The 21,676-nt window shown below is 43.1% G+C and overlaps 1 protein-coding gene across 2 annotated transcripts in view; it reads left to right on the top strand.

Annotated features, from left to right (window-relative positions):
• acads (acyl-CoA dehydrogenase short chain) overlaps positions 1–21,676 on the top strand; it is an 81,545-nt gene that overhangs the window by 10,223 nt on the left and 49,646 nt on the right. For both annotated transcript variants that reach the window (XM_078421456.1, XM_078421455.1), the window contains exons 3-6: positions 2,351–2,500; positions 4,076–4,187; positions 6,070–6,221; positions 19,709–19,879. In XM_078421456.1, coding sequence (XP_078277582.1) covers positions 2,351–2,500; positions 4,076–4,187; positions 6,070–6,221; positions 19,709–19,879 — 585 coding nt within the window. The remainder of the gene's footprint in view (positions 1–2,350; positions 2,501–4,075; positions 4,188–6,069; positions 6,222–19,708; positions 19,880–21,676) is intronic.

Here is a 21,676-nt window from a genome sequence, read left to right as displayed (position 1 = left end):
AAGCTCAGATATAACAACGAGAAGCATTAGAATGGACTCTTCTCATATCCTCATTGAGGATCCATGTGCAAAAGCCCAACGTTTCACGTAATAGAGTGGGGAAGGAATTTCAACTGATTTTAGTTTAGTTTAGAAATACAGCGCGGAAACAGGCCCTTTGGACAATGGAGTCTGTGCAGACCAATGATCCCCGCACATTTACACTATCCTACACACGCTAGGGATAATTTACAATTATACCAAGCCGACTAACCTACAAATCTGTACATCTTTGGTGTGTGGGAGGAACCCGGAGCACCCGGGGAAAACCCACATGGTCACCTGCAGTCAGGATCGATCCCAGGTCTCTGGCGCTCTAAGGCAGCAACTCAATCATTGCGCCACCATGCCGCCCGCGAGTCTTTGACTTTCGTATACCTGGGGCTTAGTTGCCATTCACAACTTACAGTGTAATTATTGCAGTAACAACTCCTGCAGGGCCTTAGGAGCCATGCTGTTACAGAAGTTTGCAATGATCATGGAGCCAGCATGGAGGGTGATGATGAAACATGGCTGATTTGAGTGCACTGGTGTAAACCATGTCAATAACTTCCATTGCATGATTTTATATGCTGTGGTAATGTTGTTGGAATGTCCTCTCTAGAGAATTTGTAAGGAGTCCCATTTGACAAAGCCAAATTATATCAGTTATTGCCGTGCCATTAGAAAGTATAATGCATAAACACTTAAAAAATCGATGCCCAAATCCCTTTAATACTGCTCCTCAGGCAAATATCAAATTATCGTTTTAACAAAATAATAAACTCTTCTTGGAATTGGGAATTCTACATTTATACCAGCTTATATATACCTGACAGAGGATTGCATGCTCCTCCTCTAACCTCATTCACTGCATTTGGTGCTCTCAGTGTGGCCCCCTTTACAGAGACTTGGCGAATTTTCTGCCGAACACTTGCGTTCGGTCCGCCAAGGCCTGCTGGAGCTCCCGGTTGCTAACCATTTTAACTCTCCTTCCAATTCCCATGCCGTCCTGTGTCTCCTCCAAACTGGAGGGACATAGCCTCATATTCCGCTCGCATTGCTTAAAACCCAACAGCATGTACATTGAAATTTCCAAATTTAGGTAACCCCCTTCCTTTACCCTCCTTTCTTTTCTGTGCTGCCCCTCCACCCCTTTATGCACTAATTTCACCCACTATCTTTCCCTCTTCCCATGCCCCTTCCACCTATACTCTTGCTTTAGGCTTTACATTTCACTCCACATCGCTCATATCTGACGCTCTTTTGTCTCCGTTTCATTTCTAACCTTTGTTCCCTCTTCTGCCAATCTAAACCCCACCCCCAACGGTATCCACCGATCACTCACCAGCCTTTGTCCCACCCCAACTTATTTTCCAGCTTTCTCCCCCCACTCCATCAGTCTGAAGAATGGTCCCGACCTGAAATGTTGCCGATCCATTTCCTCCACAGATGCACTTGGGCGGCATGGATGAGTTAGGCTGAAGGGCCTGTCCCCGTGCTATATGACTCTATGACCCAATAGTTTAAGGAGACTATCATAAATTCATTTGATCCATTTACCACATGACATTGCAACAACTGTCACACCACGCTTTAAAGTACATCTCACTCCCAGCAAACATAGTTTACCTTTCACCGTTTACACACTTTTCTGCAATTCTGCTTGGAAGGCAATAGGTAGTTGTATAATAGTGATTGTTAAAATATTAATGGCAGAACATTCCCTGTGGACGTGAAAGGATGTACTGGAGCAAGTGATTCAATAGACTGCGTTTGTAAAGGTAGTATTGATAAAGGATGTGGAATTCTCTGCCTCAGAAGGCAGTGGAGGCCAATTCTCTGAATGCATTCAAGAGAGAGCTAGATAGAGCTCTTAAGGATAGCGGAGTCAAGGGGTATGGGGAGAAGGCAGGAACGAGGTACTGATTGAGAATGATCAGTCATGATCACATTGAATGGCGGTGCTGGCTTGAAGGGCTGAATGGCCTCCTCCTGCACCTATTGTCTATTGTCTATTAAACACCCTGCAACAATACTTATCCTTCAAAACAATTATTTGTGTGAAAAGTGTTTCTGGGATGACTTGAAGTTGGGAAAGATGTCCTATAATGCTATTTGTTTTAACAGAAGTGGAAAAAAAATCTATTGTACAGTTGAACTACGTGATCTATGTGTCTGTTATGCTGCTGCTGAAGCTTTTCATTGTACCTGTACCTCTTGTTCAAGTTGACTTGACTTGAACAAGTTGCCTCTGCTGTGAATGGTTCATAAATGTTGAATGTGTTGTGGTTTTGCAATCCTAAGAACCTTTTCACAATGCTCTCCTCAGGTAAAGAAGATGGGAGAACTTGGGCTTTTGGCAATGGATGTGCCGGAGAAATATGGTGGAGCGGGATTGGATTATCTGGCATATGCCATTGCCATGGAAGAGATAAGCCGAGGATGTGCTTCCACTGGCGTCATCATGAGTGTAAATAACGTGAGTCCGCCATGTAAAGCAAGCAGACATCAAAATCAAAGGATTGTTTCAGCACAGGACTTAATTAATGAACACTAGAGTCATGAACAATTTAGAGTCATAGTCATAGTCATAGAGTGATACAGTGTGGAAGCAAGCCCTTCGACCCAACTTGCCCACACCGGCCAACATGTCCCGGCTGCACTAGTCCCACCTTCCTGCGTTTGGACCATATCCCTCCAAATCTGTCCTATCCGTGTACCTGTCTAACTGTTTCTTAAATGTTGGGATAGTTCCTGCCTCAACTACCTCCTCTAGCAGCTTGATCCATACACCCACCATCCTTTAGTTCAACTAAATTTTGAATATTTCACAATTATTGATGTGTTTCTGATACTGTTTGGAAAGATTTTTATTTTAACTTCCCTGAGTGCTTACATGGTTAATAAATGAGGAGCAAGGCCACAGAAACTAAGAAATGTTAGTGTCAACAATGATGATTCAATGATTCAACATTGTGACATGGAATACAGTGAAAGGCTTTGTTTTGCATCCAACCCGGTAAAATCATACAACAGACCTCACCTAGGCAGTACACATGTGTCGCCATGTTTTGGCGCAGACAAAGTTACAGAAGTTAATCAGTCTAAACATTGTTGATGATTTCAGGTGAGATGGTTAGAGCACCTGAGCTACTCAGCAAGGCAGAAGGAATGTTATAATTGGTGTGAGTACCATTGTTTGGAAGAGGTTGCAATAAGGGGGGAGAGGTGGCTGGCGAATTTAAAACATGTCAGGCTTGTAAGTTCTAAACACCTTGAGCTTTCTGCTGAACTTGCACACATGGGCACTGGATGAAGTTGCCTTGGCTCTGAATGTGTACGCACTGGAGATGAGTGACAGCGAAGCAAATACTGTATATTCGAGGTGGTGAGAAGGTCCAGAGAGAGACAAACTGTTGTAGAGATGGCATATATTTGAGTTTAGTTTAGAGACACAGCGTGGAAACAAGCCCTTCGGCCCACCGAGTCCGCACTGACCAGCAATCCCTGCACACTAACGCTATCCTACACACACCAGCGACAATTCTTTAACATGTATACCAAGCCCCAATTAACCTACAAACCTCTACGACTTTGGAGCTTGGGAGGAAACCGAAGATCTCGGAGAAAACCCACGCAGGTCACAGGGAGAACGTACAAACTCCGTACAGACTAGCACCCGTGGTCAGGATCTTTTCTTCTCCCCGTTAGTTTCTTCATGTGCCCCTTTGGGTAGTTTCTGAGCCATCTTAAGCTTGTTAGGCCTGTAAGTTCTGCTGAACTTTCTGCTGAACTTGCACACATGGGCACTGGATGAAGTTGCCTTGGCTCTGAGTGCATTGGAGATGAGTGACAGAGAAGCAAATACTGTATATCCGAGGTGGTGAGAAGGTCCAGAGAGAGACAAACTGTCATAGAGATGGCAGTTACCTTACTGCCCCTCATGCTGTTCCTCTTTAATTTGTTCCCAAGACCATTTTGCCACTTATGTTCAGCTTGCTGTTATGTTATTTGCTGAAAATGCATTAAAATTCATGATTTTCTCTTTTTCCAGTCATTGTATTTAGGCCCACTTCTGAAATTTGGTTCAGAAGACCAAAAGCACAAGTGGGTAACCCCGTTCACAGATGGAACCAGAATTGGCTGCTTTGGCCTGACCGAGCCAGGTAAGTCGTAGTATATGCATGAGCACAGGTGCATTAAGTCAATACATTTATGATACCTTGGAGAGGGGTCATGGTCTGCTAAACATTTTATGGAGCCATCGTATCTTGGCTTTATGGTAAAAACTGGAGAGAGTTCTAATTTACCAAGGAAAATAAAATGATGCAAAGAAAGGTGACGTTTCGGGTCGGGACCCTTCCCCACTGACCCATAACAGCATCTACCCATGTTCTTCAGAGATGCTGCCTGACCCACTGATTTACTACAGCACTGAGTGTTCATTTTGCGCATTAAACTAGCATTTGCAGTTCCTTGATTCTACAAAATAGAACATTGTGTGGTCTTAGGAAGTAGACTAAGGCATATCTGAATGCATTAGGGAATGAACTGAACAGTTGTGGTGTTGTGCATGTGGATTTAGTTGTAAAGCATGTAAAATCACAGGATCGTTATAGCAAGAAAGAAATCATTCAGTCTATTGGATCTATTGTCCGTTCCCGATGAAGCAATTCAGTGTGTTCTGTTTCCACTTCCCATGGTCCTGCAAATTACTTTATCTCACTGGCCAATCTGTTTAGTTTTTGTTTTAGAGATACAGCATGGAAACAGGCCCTTCAGCCCACCGAGTTCACACTGACCATCGATCACCCATTCACAACAGCGCTATGTTATCCCACTTTCCCACACACTCCCTACACACTAAGGGCAATTTACAGAAGCCAATTAACCTACAAACTCACATGTCTTTGGGATGTGGGAGGAAACCAGAGTCTGCAAAGGAAACACACGGGGTCATATTGAGAACATGCAAACTCCACACACACAGATGAGGTCAGGATTGAACCTGGGTCTCTGGTGCTGTGAGGCAATAGGTCTTCCAACTTTTTTAAAAAAGCCTCATTGATTGTTTCCATCACTGTTAGGGGCTGAAAGTTCGATGCAATAAGCTTTCTCTGTATCTTGAAAACAAATTCAAGCATGCCCCTGTATATTTTGCCCATTTCTTTGAACTTGAATTCCCTGGTTCATGAATCCGTGATTGGGAACAGCTCCTCTCCATTTATTCTGCCTGAACCCATCATGATCTTGTATGCCTCGAACAAATCTCAAATCAACCTTTGTTACGCCAAGGCGAACAATCCCTGTAACTTCAGTATACTCTCGTAGACGGAGTCCTGCATCCCTGGAAACATTCTTAATCATCACAGCATGGTTTGGGAACAGCTCCATCCAAGACCGCAAGAAATTGCAGAGAATTGTGGACCAAGCCCAGACCATCACACAAACCAACCTCCCTTCCATTGACTCCATTTATACTTCATGCTGCCCCGGCAAGACCTGCAGCATAATCAAGGACGAGTCACATCCCAGCCACTCCCTCTTTCCCCCCTCTCCCATCAGGCAAAAGGTATAGAAGTGTGAAAACGCACACCTCCAGATTCAGGGACAGTTTCTTCTCAGTTGTTATCAGGCAACTGAACTATCCTACCACAACTAGCTATTATCTACCTCATTGGAGAATCTCGGACTCAACAAAAGAGAAACTCGATTTTGAGAGAAAAAGTGCACAGTCCAGCTAAATTTCCTCTCATGAAGAGGCTATATAGACAGAATTCACTGAATTACATCAACCAAACAATATGATAGACTTGGAACTGGTGCTTTTTTTATCTCAAGGATATGTTTACTTCGAAGAATTTTGTGCTCTAAGATACAATCTAACTTTTTTCAAAAATGAAATCCGGTTGCTAAGTTTAAAGTATTCTTTAAATTGCTCAATAGGTAAATTTAGGTACAATGTGCAAATGAATATTTAATTGAATCCATGGAATGGGTTACTGGAGGCTGACAGAGCTTTACAACACTGTGGCCCTGTGCTTTCAGGGAATGGAAGTGATGCTGGTGCAGCCTCGACCACAGCCAGGCTGGATGGCGACAGCTGGATTTTAAATGGCACCAAGGCCTGGATCACAAGTAGCTGGGAGGCTGCTGCTGCGATTGTCTTTGCCACCACAGACAAAGCACTCAAACACAAGGTAAGTGGAAGCGACATATGGCAGCAGATTCCCCAGTGCAGGGGCTATTTGGAAGTGGCGTTGGTCTATCGTTGGTGCGCACAGTTTATCACAGTTTAAAAATAAACCTATTGCTGGGCTGGATTTATGACTGAACTTGTATTCTTTTAAAGGTTAACTAGACCAAGTGGACCCGTTGGGCCCAAACCTCTCCTGCATTGGTGCAGCACCCTCTCCTCCTCCCTCCCCTCCTTGCCCCCTCCTCCCCCTTACCCCCTCGCCCCCTCCCCCCTTGCCCCCTCCCCCCTTTCCCCCTCCCCCCTTGCCCCCTCCCTCCCCCTCCCTCCCTCCTCTCCCTCTCTCCTCCCTCCCTCCTCCACCCTCCTTCCCCTCTCCCCCTCCCCTCCCTCTCCCTCCACTCTCCCTCCCCTTCCCCTCCCCCTTCCCCTCCCCCCCACTCCATCCCCCTCAACCCCCCTTAATCTCCTCCCACCCCCCTCCCTCCTCCCTCCCTCGGAGATAGATTTAAACTTTAAAATGTGAATAACTTTAAAAATATAACACAGATTTCAATGAAACTTCTTCCATTGGCACCAAAGGTGAGTAAGGTGGGCCTAAAATTGTTGTGCTGTCGTGTATGGTTTTGGCTGTAGTTCAGGAACAAACAAACAAACAAACAAACAAACGAGAGTTTTAGTATAAAGATGTTGGCAGTGTGCATCACATCAGGAAGTTGCATGAGGAAGTGACTTTTTTTTTTCAACAATGTCATTCATTTTTAATTCTACACATGCCAGCAAGAATTCCCCTGCGTTTTGGGGAGCATTCTGTGAAAATATTAAGAACCATTTCCTGTATTTCTTTTACTATCTTGAAATAGCCAAGTATTTTTTGTTGATAGTGCATTGTAAGGAACATATCTTTGCAAATCAAATACTAAATACTGAGAAAGTAGAAAAATAATTTTGGTTTCTGTTAAACCTTGTTCTTTATATAGAGAATTAAAATGCAGTTGTAACTAAGAGTAGGGCAAGAACAATTTTGTGCATGGATAATGTATAGTGAGAACTTTCCAAATATTTGTATTTTGATCTTTAACCTTTTGTATAGACAGTTGCACATTTGGGTATGGATGGTTTAAAATATATTTTTCTATGAATGCATCACTAACAAGGCCAATATCCCTCGATGTTCAGTTTAGAGATGCAGCGTGGAAATAGGCTCTTCGGCCCACTGAGTCTTTGCTGACCAAAGATACTAGAGGAACAAGATAGACCACTCGACCCTAAAAACCGTAGTACGTCATGGCGCCCTTTTAGTAGGCAGAAACTTGCAGAAACATTTAAAAAGAAAAATAACAAAAATCTGTGAATTGATAGATGAGATATATTCTGCATTTTAATGGTGTCATCACACACACTGTTCCCCCAAAACACTGATTACACTGTGAGAGGCATAGCAAACACGTGGGTTTTGCCTACTAAAATGGTGGACGTTACGCTCCTTTGCGTACTATACTTCAGTATAGGCGATTTCAACAGAGTGGTCCATCTTATTCCTCTAGTATCTTTGGTGCTGACCAACGATCACCCATAGTTTCACATCCTACACATTGGGGGCAATTTATAGAAGCCAATTATTAATCTACAAACCTGAACATCTTTAGAATGTGGGAGGAAACCAGAAAACCCGGATGGTCACGGATGGTCACGGGGAGAACGTACAAACTCCGTACAGACAACACCCGTAGTCAGGATTGAACCCAGATCTCGGGAGGTGTAAAGGAGCTGCTGCCTTGTGTTCTTCGGTCAGTTGCAGTCTTTGTTGAACCATTGAAGTCCATATTGTGTAGACGATCTGAGAGTGTTGCAGGGCAGGAAGTTTCTAATGTATTGACTCCGGAATGATGAAAGAGTAATGATGATATTGGATGAACAAGATTGTGTGCAACTTGAAAGTGATAGGAATAACATACAGCTGTTGTCCCTGCCCTGTAGGTAGATGTGTGTTGAATGGCACTGGTTAAGAAATAGAGAAACCTGTGAGTATGTAACCCACAGTTAGTACATCGAAGATAGACCCAAAATGCTGGAGTGACTCAGCGGGACAGGCAACATCTCTGGAGAGAAGGAATGGGTGACGTTTTGGGTTGAGGCCCTTCTTCAGACTGACCCAAAAGGTCACCCATTCATTCTCTCCAAAGATGCTGCCTGACCCGCTGAATTACTCCAGCAATATGTGTCTCGATCTTCGGTGTAAACCAGCATCTGCAGTTTCTTCCTTCACCACAGTTAGTACACATTGGAGATAGTACATGAGACTGTACATGGGTACACTGCTTGTGCACAGTCTGAATAGTTATTCTATAGATGTACCAATTAAATATGCATGTTGATATGCTTGATTGTTTAATGATGTTGAACAGTCAATTAAAATTATTGGTGTCATTTGAACATTTTCATGACATTTTTTAAACCCAATTCCCAGATCAAATAGATGAAAAGTCAGTTGAGACCTTCCTTTAAAACGCTGAAGTCAAGATTTAAGTTGCCAGCAGTGAGTCTGAGACTTTTATCAGTTGCTGACTGATCAAGAATCTGAGAAATAATGACTGATCTCGGAGGTTGCATTGCTCTCTAAAAACCACCCCTTCGGAAGTGTTGCTTGGTGTTCTTCCCCTGGGAAGTGGCTTGACATCTTCCAAGGATTCTCCATCTCCAATAATTCAGCCGCATTGTTCTTCTCATCCTAATGTCTACATTTTTGCTGAAATAGATGTTTTCCTAATGTGAATGTAGAAGCAACGAACGTGTGAATTATTTATTATATATTGATTTAATGTGCACATGCAGGGAACCAATGAAGATCTGGAAGTGATGCCTGAGCGTCCTTGCATTTTTCTTTCTAAAAAGACAGACACAGAATTATAAGCTAGCTTCTTCAAGAAGTGATCATAGGAAATTTGTTGATCGTGTGTGGCACGGTGGCGCAGCGATAGAGTTGCTGCCTAACATGTCAGAAACCCAGGTTCGATCCTGACTACGGGTGCTGTCTGTACAGAGTTTGTACGTTCTCCCTGTGACCTGCGTGGGTTTTCTCCAGGTGCCCTGGTGTTCTCCCATAGTTCAAAGACGAACAGATTTCTATGCTGTGTTTTATATATATATACTGCCAAATTGACATATAACACAGCACAGAATGTATAAGAATATATGTGAATACATATATATGACTATATATATATATATATATATATTTGTGTGTGTGTGTGTGTGTGTGTATGTGTTCTTACGGTATAGGTTTATAAAACTTTTATTTTCATTTCCCACATTGTATCGCATCTCCAGATGAATTATGTTGCCTAGTAAGACAAGTAGAACATTTCTCCGGTAGGATTATGTACATATCATGTATTCTACAAGATGGTTCTTTTAACGCTATATCTGTACTTTTACCAGTTAACAGTTGCACTGTGGTCATTTTCTGACTTGTTCCTTTAAAATCTCCCTTTTTAAAATCTCAAAATAGTTGTTTATGACTATTTCTGTCATCCTCACCTTTGATGAATTTAATCATGATTCATCATTGGTGATCCTGATAGACGGGGTGCTCCCTTACTGTTAAATTGTAGACTAGTCCAAGACTAATCCAAGCTGATCATCCATTGCTGTATCAAATAGAGGTCATATAAACAAAACCAGCAGATGGCACACTCTGACAGGTTTTTATTCTCAACAAGCCAAATAAAAAATAGGAAAAGGGTTAGATAGTAGCAACAATCTTTTATTTTAATGCTTCATACGGTATAATCTTTATTTTCTTTACTTCAGACTTTACTTTAGAGTTACAGCGCGGAAACAGGCCCTTCGGCCCACCGAGTCCGCGCCGACCCGCGATCACTCCGTACACTAGCACTATCCTGCACAATTTAGGGACAATTTACAATTTTACTGAAGCCAATTAACCTACACACTTGTATGTCTTTGGAGAGTGGGAGGAAACCAGAGCACCTGGAGAAAACCTACGCTGTCACAGGGGGACCGTACAAACTCCATACGGATATTACCCATAGTCAGGATGGAACCCAGATCTCTGGTGCTGTAAGGCAGCAACTCTACCGCTGGGCCACTGTGCCATCCTATAGGCAGCTTTTTTTGCAAAGGTGGAGTGATTGCCGATTGTTTTACACAATTCTTCCTTTGCTCCTTTTTATTGTGTGTCCAGACAGAGAGGCTCAGAAGATAAGCTTGAAAGACGTGATAAATAATAACATGTTGTTTAGTTTTATCACAGTGGCAATGAAGATGTATCTTTTGTTCAACAGATAAGATTGCCCTTAGTAGTGCCCAATTAAAGTGTTATTCAAACTGCATTATCTTCAAAAATCAAAAAAAAATCTGTAAAGTTTTCATTTAAAGTTGCGTGAGACATTCATCCTGAAGGAACCTAGATGCTTAAATGCATACTGGTGTTCATGGCAGAACAAGAATTTAATCTAATCAGTATGAGAATCAAAAGTTACGGTGAAAGGGCAGGAAAATGGACGTGACCTTTTGCAGCTTTATCTTCCTGGAGGCTACAATATCATTATAAGCCAAGTTAGAAGTAGATAAACAATTACTAAGACAAAGAACAAGATGTCTTTGAACTGCTTCGTAGCCCTCAAAGGGATATAACTCTCGCAACAATAAGAAGATCAACGATGTGGATGAGTTTGAATCGGGAGCATCATGCAACTGTTTGCAATATATTGCAGTGCCCGTACACTGATTGGCAAATGCCTTGATAGGAGAACAGATGGAGATTCTGTGGCCGCAAACAGGACTCCAGAGTGGTGTGTAGGAAGAAACTGCAGATGCTGGCTTAAACCAAAGATAGACACAAAATGCTGGAGTAACTCAGCGGGTCAGGCAGCTGGAGAGAAGGAATGGGTGATGTTTCGGGTCGAGACCCTTCTCCCAACCCGAAACGTCACCCATTGCTTCTCTCCAGAGATGCTGCCTGACCCGCTGAGTTTCTCCAGCATTTTGTGTCTACCTTCGTAAATATGTGGGGATCGCTGGTTGGCGCAGACCCGGTGGGCCAAAGGGCCTGTCTCCACACTGTATCTCTAAACTAAACTAAACTAATCACGTAATCAGTAAGGTGGATGAACTCGAGGCATGAATAGGTACAGGGGACTGGGATGTTTTACCTCACCACAATTTTTTTGTTCAAGGAAAATAGGAGTTGATGAATTAATGCTGGCCCTGTCAGTTTCCTCAATTACCCCGAATAACCAAGAAGCTCTTTAGAGATGCGTCCTGGAAAGTACTTAGCCATGCATGTTCGAAAGGATAGGGTGGGTTTGGCTGATACACAAATCTAAATTCTCATCGTCCTAGTTAATTCCAAGTTTCAAGACTTATGCGTTCCTTTGGACTTCCTGCATGGTTGGCTTCCATCCTAAGAGTAGCTCCTTCAGTGGTGGATATTAGAAATTGCACACGTTCCAGTTATAATAGAAGCTTCCAGTGAGAAATGATTTACTTTCACAACAAGATGCATTTAAGCAGCTTTAATTATGTAAAACGTTCTCAGGTGCTTCGTAGGATATTGTCAAATTAAATTTGATTATGAGCCACAGAAGATGATCAAGAGGTGGGTGGGATTGGTTCAGTTGAGTGTGTCACAGCAGTCGACAAGGTACTTTGGCTGAAAATGTCAGTGTATTGAATTTAGAATGCGCAAGAGACCACAATTGGAGTGGTGCAGAGATCTCAGGGAATATTGGAGCAGGTGCAAATTTAGGATCGATGGGTTAGTAGACAATATTTTGATTCCAAATTAGTGGGGTTAGGGTTAGCTCAGCGGGTCAGGCAGCATCTCTGGAGAAAAGGGATGATGTTTTGGGTCGGGACCCTTCTTCAGACTGCTTCCTGGAAGTACTCGAAACGTCATGCATCCTTTTTCTCCAGAGATGGTGCCTAATCTACTGAGTTACTCCAGCACTTTGTGTCTACCTTTGGTATAAACCAGCATCTGCAGTTCTTTGTTTTGGTGAATGGGGTATAGAATTGTTATGGATAATTGGGTTGATCTCAATTATTGCTGTTGTACTTTTACAACTGAGAGAGAGAGAGAGAGAGAGAGAGAGGGAGGAGAGAGGAGAGAGGAGAGAGGAGAGAGGAGAGAGGAGGAGAGGGAGAGGGGGAGAGGGAGAGGGGGAGAGAGAGGGAGAGAGAGAGGGGGAGAGAGAGAGAGAGAGAGAGAGAGAGAGAGAGAGAGAGAGAGAGAGAGAGAGAGAGAGAGAGAGAGAGAGAGAGAGAGAGAGAGAGAGAGAGAGAGAGAGAGAGAGAGAGAGAGAGAGAGAGAGAGAGAGAGAGAGAGAGAGAGAGAGAGAGAGAGAGAGAGAGAGAGAGAGAGAGAGAGAGAGAGAGAGAGAGAGAGAGAGAGAGAAATCCAATGGAACTGGCTCCAAATTATTAGAAAAATACTTTTAGTTAGGGACAATGGAACATTGGTTTGCTATTATAGTTTGAGCCAGTGATTTGCATTCGCTTTACATTTCATTTTGCATAACGGTTTACATTTGATTTTTTTAATACGTGTTCAATGACTGAGTTTTCAATGAATAACTTCTGACAGACAAGACAAATCAAAATGTTCATTTGAGCAGTTTAAATTTCATTAGAACATGCAGGGTTGGAGGCAAAACTATCTGCAGACTTTCAACTCTAATGGTATTGCAACAGCCCTTCTAAAATGAGCCTAAATTGAGAAAAGACCCATCATTTAGGCACTTTTAATTAACCCAAACTTTGCAAGGTGCTGCATAGGAATGTTGTAAAGAAAAAATTGATGATTTTAGATTTAGAGATACAGCGCAGAAACAGGCCCTTCGGCCCCCCGGGTCCGCGCCGCCCAGCGATCCCCGCACACTAACACTATCCTAGGGACAATTTTTTTTTTTTTTTTACATTTGCCCAGCCAATTAACGTACATACCTGTACGTCTTTGGAGTGTGGGAGGAAACCGAAGATCTCTGAGAAAACTCACGCAGGTCACGGGGAGAACGTACAAACTCCGTACAGACAACACCCGTAGTCAGGATCGAACCTGAGTCTCCGACGCTGCATTCGCTGTAAGGCAGCAACTCTACTGCTGCGCCACCGTGCCGCCCATGGATGCTGATCCATAAAAAGAGATATTAGGATAAACAAACAAGGTCGAAGATTTGAATTGGTTGGGGTTTGAGTTTTTTGCATAAAAGCACAGTAAGCACAACCCATAAGAGAGAGTAGACACTCTCAGTAACTCAGCGGGTCAGGCAGCATCTCAGGAGGTGGATAACTCAGTAGATTAGGTACCATCTCTGGAGAAAAAGGATGCATGACGTTTCGAGTACTTCCAGGCAGCATCTCAGGAGATTACTCCAGCATTTTGTGTCTACCTTCGATTTAAACCAGCATCTGCAGTTTTGTTTTCCTTCCCATAAGAGAGTTCCCACTCTCTGCAGTCTTATTCTACAGACGAATATTGTGGACATATTCTGCAGACTTATTCTACTGGGAGATGTCACGCAAACAATTATGGTCACCACAACAATTGAATGCAATCTAACTACAGCTTTCTCATGTCATGATCTTACACACGTATTTGGTTTCTAAAGTGTCTGAGAAGATTCGGACATGTCTACATGTCTATCGAACTTCTATAGATAGAATATATTTGCATTGGGATCAGATCAGTTCATTTTATTGTCACAGGTACAGTGAAAAGCTTTTGTTGTGTGCTAACCAGTCAGCGGAAAGACAATACATGATTACAATAGAGCCATTTACAGAGTACAGATACATGATAAGCAATAACGTTTAGTGCAAGGCACAGCCTGTAAAGTCCGATCAAAGATAGTTTGAGGGTCACCAATGAAGTAGACCGTAGATCAGGACTGCTCTCTAGTTGTGGTAGGTTGATTCAGTCAGGGCCGTTTTTACAGCATTAAGGGCCCCCGGGCAAAGCAGTGTACTGGGGCCCCCACCGTTACTCTCCCCCACCCCCCTTTCCCTACCAGCCCCCACCCTGTCGTGCCGGCGAAAAGCACTTACCGAAAAGCACTTAGCGATGGACTTAGGGTGCTACATTGTTGCGAAAAGCACTTACAGATCGCTGTGAGAAGCACTGCGAAAAAAGCACTTATTGAACCTACATTTTTAAAGTAGTCTTTATTTATTGCAAGTCACTTAACATACACAGATCAGCATGGGGCCCCCGGGCAAGTGCCCATCAGGCCCATGCGTTAAGACGGCCCTGGATTCAGTTGCCTGATAACAACATCTCAACTTGGTATGGCAACTGCTCTGCTGCCATGTACTCTTATGATAAACTCCACCTCATTTGATTATTCCTTTATTCCTTATCACTACTTGGGTTTTGCACCACAATCTTGCACCTTTCTGCTGTTTTTCACTCGCCATTGTAGTTTCCACTGGCCCCGGAGTCCGCAACTCTGTGTGCGCTTTTAGAAACTTGTCTACGGGATAGCTAATAAAGTACTAACAGGTAAAGTCTGTGCCGTCTCTGATTATTGTCAACCAACTGACCGCGAAACGCGAACTCGACATTTGGTGGCAGCGGTGGGATTCCACAACACCTGTACATTCATTGTTTAATCTGTGAGCTTTATGGGAACAAGGAATTTATTTGTCATGCAAAACAATTATGCATGACAATTACAATTGGCGCGTGACTGGTGTGTGTGGCAATAAACTAATCCGAATCCAAATCACTGTGCACTTTTGTGGTCAGTCAGCTGGGGTTAGAGAGCACCTTGCAGTGGATGTCCTATGCCCCATTACACAGAGCAGTGCAATATGTCCGCTACCATGACTTTCTGAGAACTGGAAAAGATTCATGGTTTGGTCACTAGGGTGGCTTCTAGGATACGCGGGGTGAGCAAATACTCCATGGAACTGCTGGCAGCATTTAATGACAAGTGAAGCAGTGTGAACATTGAAACAATGTGGAATGTGGGGCACGGTGGCACAGACGTAGAGTTGCTGCCTTACAGTATCAGGGACCTATGTTCGATCCTGACTATGGGTGCTGTCTGTATGGAGTTTGTACCTTCTCCCCATGACCACGTGGGGGGTTTTTTTCCGAGTGCTCCGGTCCCACCCCCCCCTCCCACACACTCCAAAGACGTACAGATTTGTTGGTTAATTGGCTTCGGTAAAATTGTAAGTTGTCCCTAGTGTGCAGCCCAATGCCAGTGTATGGGGTGTAGGAAGGAACTGCAGATGCTGGTTTACACCAAAGAAATACACAAAATGCTGGAGTAATTCGGTGGGTCATTAGACAATAGACAATGGGTGCAGGAGGAGGCCATTCGGCCCTTCGAGCCAACACCGCCATTCAATGTGATCATGGCTGATCATTCTCAATCAATATCCCGTTCCTGCCTTCTCCCCATACCCCCTGACTCCGCTATCCTTAAGAGCTCTATCCAGCTCTCTCTTGAATGCATTCAGAGAATTGGCCTCCACTGCCTTCTGAGGCAGAGAATTCCACAGATACACAACTCTCTGACTGAAAAGGTTTTTCCTCATCTCAGTTCTAAATGGCCTACCCCTTATTCTTAAACTGTGGCCCCTTGTTCTGGACTTCCCCAACATTGGGAACATGTTTCCTGCCTCTAACGTGTCCAACCCCCTAATAATCTTATACGTTTCGATAAGATCTCCTCTCATCCTTCTAAATTCCAGTGTATACAAGCCTAGCCGCTCCAGTCTTTCAACATATGACAGTCCCGCCATTCCGGGAATTAACCTAGTGAACCTACGCTGCACGCCCTCAATAGCAAGAATATCCTTCCTCAAATTTGGAGACCAAAACTGCACACAGTGCTCCAGGTGCGGTCTCACTAGGGCCCTGTACAACTGGGTCAGGCAGCATCTCTGGAGAAAAGGAATAGGTGACGCTTCGGGTGGAGTCCCTTCCTGTACAGGGTGATCGCTGGTCGGTGCAGACTTGGTGGGCCGAAAGGTCTGTTTCTGCACTGTATCTCTGAAGTCTAAAGTCTAAATGCGAGATTAGTAGATATTATCGAAAACTGTGTAATTTCATTGAGAGGCAGGTAGGACATTCCCTCTCGAAAATAAATGGCTAGGGTAGAGGATCTGATTACACACGCTTCATGAAGGACTCCAGCTTGGTAAACTGGTCCTTTTATTGTTATAGTGTGTTTTCTAGGGTCAATCTGCTTAATGTGCTGGAACAGTCAGTCCTTAAGGTCATTATCTATAATGCCTTTTCCACGATACCAAGCTTTAGTCGGTACCAGCTGCTAATGATTTTACATTAGTTTCACTTGGTTAAATTAACACAAAAGGCATGCAGAATAATAGCAATTTGGTTTCCCATCCATTGCATGTTTCAATATAAGTTTGGGGATTTTGGATCACATAGGTGGAGAAAGAATATTAATGGAGCGGAAAGAAATCTAAAGGAATATATAAATGTCTCAATGGTACTTTATTGTCACGTGTACCTCAATACAGTGAAATTCTTTTTTGCATACAGTTCAGTGACAATCCTGCTATATATGAGGCACAATCATACTAAGTAAGATAGTAGACCACAGTGTCCGCACACAAGAGTCGCCATGTTTTGGCGCCTTCTTGTTCCCTGCAAGTCCGATATGTTTTTAAAAAGTTAGAGTCTTAGCTTGACTTGACAGACGTGACATCCGCAGATCCATTTCTTGACCTTGATTGTGCATATGCTAGGTTATCAAGTTTCTGTGCAGCCTGCATCCAGGTCCTTGGGACTGAACTTCTGACATTGTTCTTCACTGATATCTGGACCTCTTGAGTGACTTCAGGAAGGTGAATCCTCGTGAAGCGTCTGGACCTGATGGTGTACCTGGTCGTGTTCTCAATACCCGCGCGGACCAACTGGCTGGTATTTATGCAGATATCTTCAACCTCTCATTACCGAGGCCTGAGGTTCTCACCTGCTGTAAAAAGGCATCAATAATAGCTATTAATAAAGGCCCAAGGTGACGTGCATCAATGACTATTGAATGTCCATCCACACCTCTACTCCCTTTGAAGATTGAGATTTGGTATGTCGACAAATACTCTCTTGAACTTCGACAGGTGTACGGTAGAAAGCATATTGACTGGTTGCATCATGGCCTTGTTCGGCAATTTGAATGTCCAGGAACGAAATAAATTACAAGTGAAGAACACTGCCCAGTCCGTCATAGGTACTGGCCTGCGCACCCTGACAGTGTGTCATTTCATTCCTGCCATCGGGAAGAAAGTATAGGAATCTGAAAACTGTAATGCCAGGTTCAGGAACAGTTTCTTTCCAGCAACCATCAGGCTATTGAACATTATAAACTCCCAAATAAACAAGAGCTGCCTGGGTTGCACTGGGGACTTTGTTTTGTTTTAGCACGATATCATTTTTTATTATTGAATTTTTTTTGTTAGTTTATTGTGTTATCTACGGAGTACAGTGTTTACAAACCTGTTGTGCTGCTGCTGCAAGTAAGAATTTAATTGTTCCGTTTCGGAACATATGACAATAAAATACTCTCTGACTCTCTTGGTTGTCATGACTTGTTCCAGCTGTAGCTCATCTCCCATTTTGGAGGTGCAGCCTGCCATAAACTGGCTTAAACTAATGCAAGCCGCTCATAACATTGGGCCTCTGGATATTCACTAAGGCAGTCAGGCATACTGGATGCTGAAATCAGGATAACGAGTAGGCAGCTCAATTGCACATTTGATTCCGCTGAACATTTTCTAGAGCTGTTCAATTTAACAATGTTTCAAATCGAATTTGTGAAGTATGTGAAAATGTAAAAAATACATACAGAGCAGAGGTGGATTAAAGTAAATCGTTTCAGAACAGCCTGATGGACTGGTTAGCATCCTTCACTTTATCATTTTGGAGATCTTTATAAGCATATATATTCCCACCTCAAAAGGACTGGTTTGAATTAATCTTTAACCAATAAATGATGTCCTTACATAAAATGCAATGGCACAGTTTCAACCCAGTTTTTTGTTTGACTCAGAATAACACATCGCTGCTTGGATTTTGACATTGCTTAGTTAAAAATTGCTCTTTAATTAACCTCGGCATTTCAGCTAGGCATTAATCTTAATGCCAGAATTATCCTTCTCGTTGGTGTTTTTCCACTCTTCACAATGCACTTACATTACTAATTTGTGCTGTCTTAATATTCCCGATTGCATTTGTCATAGTCATAGAGTCATACAGTGAGGAAACAGGACCTTCGACCCAACTTGGCAATACCGACCAACATGTCCCATCTACACTACCTGCATTTTGCCCATATCCCTCTAAACCTAATCTATCCATGAACATATCTAAATGTTACTTAAACGTTGCAATAGTATCTGCCTCAACTACCTCCTCTGGCACCTCGTTCCATACACCGGCCACCCTTTGTGTAAAAAATGTTTCCCCTCTGTGTCCTATTAAGTATTTCCCCCCTCACCCCTCCACCCACCCATGCACCCATATGGTTCTCGATTCCCCTACTCTGGGAAAGAGACTCCGTGCGTTTACCCGATCTATTCCTCTCACAGTTTTGTACACCTCTATCAGATCACCCCTCATCCTCTTGTGCTCCAAAGAGTAGAGACCCAGCCTGCTCAACCTGTCCTTATAGCTCTGGCCTTCAATACATGTTTGTATTAAAAATAATAATCTTTGCCGTCAATCTCAGGTTATGTCCATTGTTTAAATTTATTAATTTTCTTCTTTCATATATTATTGATACATTGTCATATCCACTGGACATCGTAGATCGATCGCAATCAATATTCTTGCGATTTGTTTATTGTGGATCTCGTTAATAGCCTTTGCATCAGTTATGAATACCCAACCTCTGAAGCTGCCTGTGAGAAACTGATAAATAAACATGCCCAGGGTGGGCTTTCCACACATACTGAATAAATATCCGGCTCGGTCAACCAAGCAATTAGATTAAAGGTATTTTGAGATGCTTATGGTGCCATAGGAGATTGGTATGAAAGGGGAAGAAGCGATAAGGGCGAATAAGACTTTACTTTAGACTTTAGAGATACAGCGCAGAAATAGTTCCTTCAGCCCACTGAGTTGGCACCGACCTGCAATCTCTGTCCTGTACACTAACACCATCCTACACACACTAGGGACAAATTTACCATTATACCAAAGCCAATTAAAGTACAAACCTGTACGTCTTTGGAGTGTGGGAGGAAACCGGAGCACCCAGAGAAAATCTACGCAGTCACAGGGAGCACGTACAAACTCCGTACAGACAGCTCCCATAGTCAGGATCAAACCCTGCTTCCCAGTGCAGTAAGGCAGCAACTCTACCGCTGCTCCACCGTGCCACCGGATATTGTATGCTGCAGATTATTGTGAACTAGAAACTGAAAACAAATGTTACATATTCAGTTTTCATATGTTGTATCTGAAGTGTTTTTCTTGCAATACATTTACAGGGAATAAGTGCTTTCTTGGTTCCAATGCCCACACCAGGACTCTCCTTGGGGAAGAAAGAAGATAAATTGGGAATTAGAGCATCCTCCACTGCAAACCTAATTTTTGAAGACTGCAGACTTCCTCGGGAAAACTTATTGGGTGAACCAGGACTTGGATTCAAAATAGCTATGGTATGAGCTTATACTATTTGAACATCTATGTATATAATTTGTTCTGATTTAAGAATGGAATACCACAAGACTGACATTCTAACCTTCAGAATTTCACCTCAGTAATCAATGGTGTGAACACTGAAACAATGTAATGAGAATCGTTGTGTGAGCAGCACGGTGTACAGGAACTGCAGATGTTGGTTTACCAAAGAAAACACCAAGTGCTGGAGTAACTCAGTGAGATAGGTAACATCTCTGAAGAACATGGAAAGACGACATTTTGGGATGGCACACTTTGGCCTGCCCCTCCTCTCTCCCAGCTTTACACCTCCCCCCCCCCCCCCCCCTCGCCTTACATCAGTCTGAGGAAGGGTGCTGACCCAAAACTTGAAACATCACCTATCCATGTTTGGGTCTGCACCCTTCTTCAGGCTGATGGAGTAGAGGGAAGATCGTTGTAGAGAGAGGTGAGGGAAAGGGATGGGGTTCCAAGGGAGATGGGTGATAGGTGGTGCCAAGAGAGCCGGGTGAATAACTTCCTCTTTAGCAAACTTTGTATGAATGCAAAGAAAATATATGAATATAGTGCAAAATGTGCAACAAAATGCATCGGCTTGGGAGTTGATGCAATGAGAATTAACACCTTAAAGAAAAGGGCATCTGCAGTTTCTCAGTATTATTTCAGTTTAGCTATTACTATTATTAGGAAAACAATAAGAATGTAAGCATAGTATGCAAACTTTTTCTCCTGAATCTCAGTACTTGGAAAAGATGAGCTGGTTAGAATATCAACATTGATATGTAAATGTCAAGTAAGCTTAACGAGATTAGCTGAATTTTTTTAAAGCAATAATTAACGTGGTACATGACCATTTTTCTAATGATGTTATTTATGCTGACTGGTTAGCATGCAACACAAGCTTTTCACGGTACCTCGGTACACGTGACAATAAACTAAACTGTAATCGTATAAGCTTCCGCATAAGATGTTGATAACAAAACTGCGAGGGCCTTATGAATGGGCACCTAAAGAGACGGAACAAATCCTGAGGGGCAGAGGATGCAAAGTGGGTCATTGGGACGTGAATGGTGTGGGCTGTGGGGATGCAAAGGAGAGTGAGAAAGAGCCGAGGAAGTGACAAGAAATGGAAGTGGGCACAAGCGAGAGAGGGAAGTGGGCACAACCGAGAGAGGGAAGTGGGCACAAGCGAGAGGGAAGTGGGCACAAGCGAGAGAGGGAAGTGGAGGAGTCTGGGAGAATGATAAATCGAAGGGAAAAAAATGGAAGGAGTGTGAGAGCAAAGGGTCAAAGTTGACAGGTCACATGTGGGAAGGGGAAGGAGCTGTAAGAGAGAAAAACATGGAGTAATCAGAGGGAATAATAGAGGAGGCAAGAGGAAGAAGGTCGACATTCTTTATTTTCCTCTCCTCACAGGTGTCTGGATGGTTCTATTTTGATGGGGGTTTTTTTTCTGTTTCGTCTCCAGCTGCCAGTTTTTAATGTTACTTTGATAACGTTAGTCTTTACCATGCCACAGGCATTTCCTCGGTTCTCTCCACATCCCCCTCCTAAACAGCTTAAATCAAACTTGCTTCCTCACTTTGCCTGCTCTGATGAAAGCTTCTCAACTGGAAACGTTGTCTCTGCTTCCGTCCCCTCGGCTGCTACTTGAGCCACTGAGCTTTTTTTGCGTTCTTGTGATATGATTCCAAAGCAATTTACGTCTCCATTTGAACATTTTTAGAGTGTGTCAACAAATGTTGAAAGCCTCTGAGTTATAGGATTTGAAAGCCTAGTTGGAGAGAACACATTTC

The sequence above is a fragment of the Rhinoraja longicauda genome, chromosome 25 (genome assembly GCF_053455715.1).
Source record: "Rhinoraja longicauda isolate Sanriku21f chromosome 25, sRhiLon1.1, whole genome shotgun sequence".
NCBI classification, from domain to species: Eukaryota; Metazoa; Chordata; class Chondrichthyes; order Rajiformes; family Arhynchobatidae; genus Rhinoraja; species Rhinoraja longicauda.
This window is presented reverse-complemented; position numbering and strand designations above follow the sequence as displayed.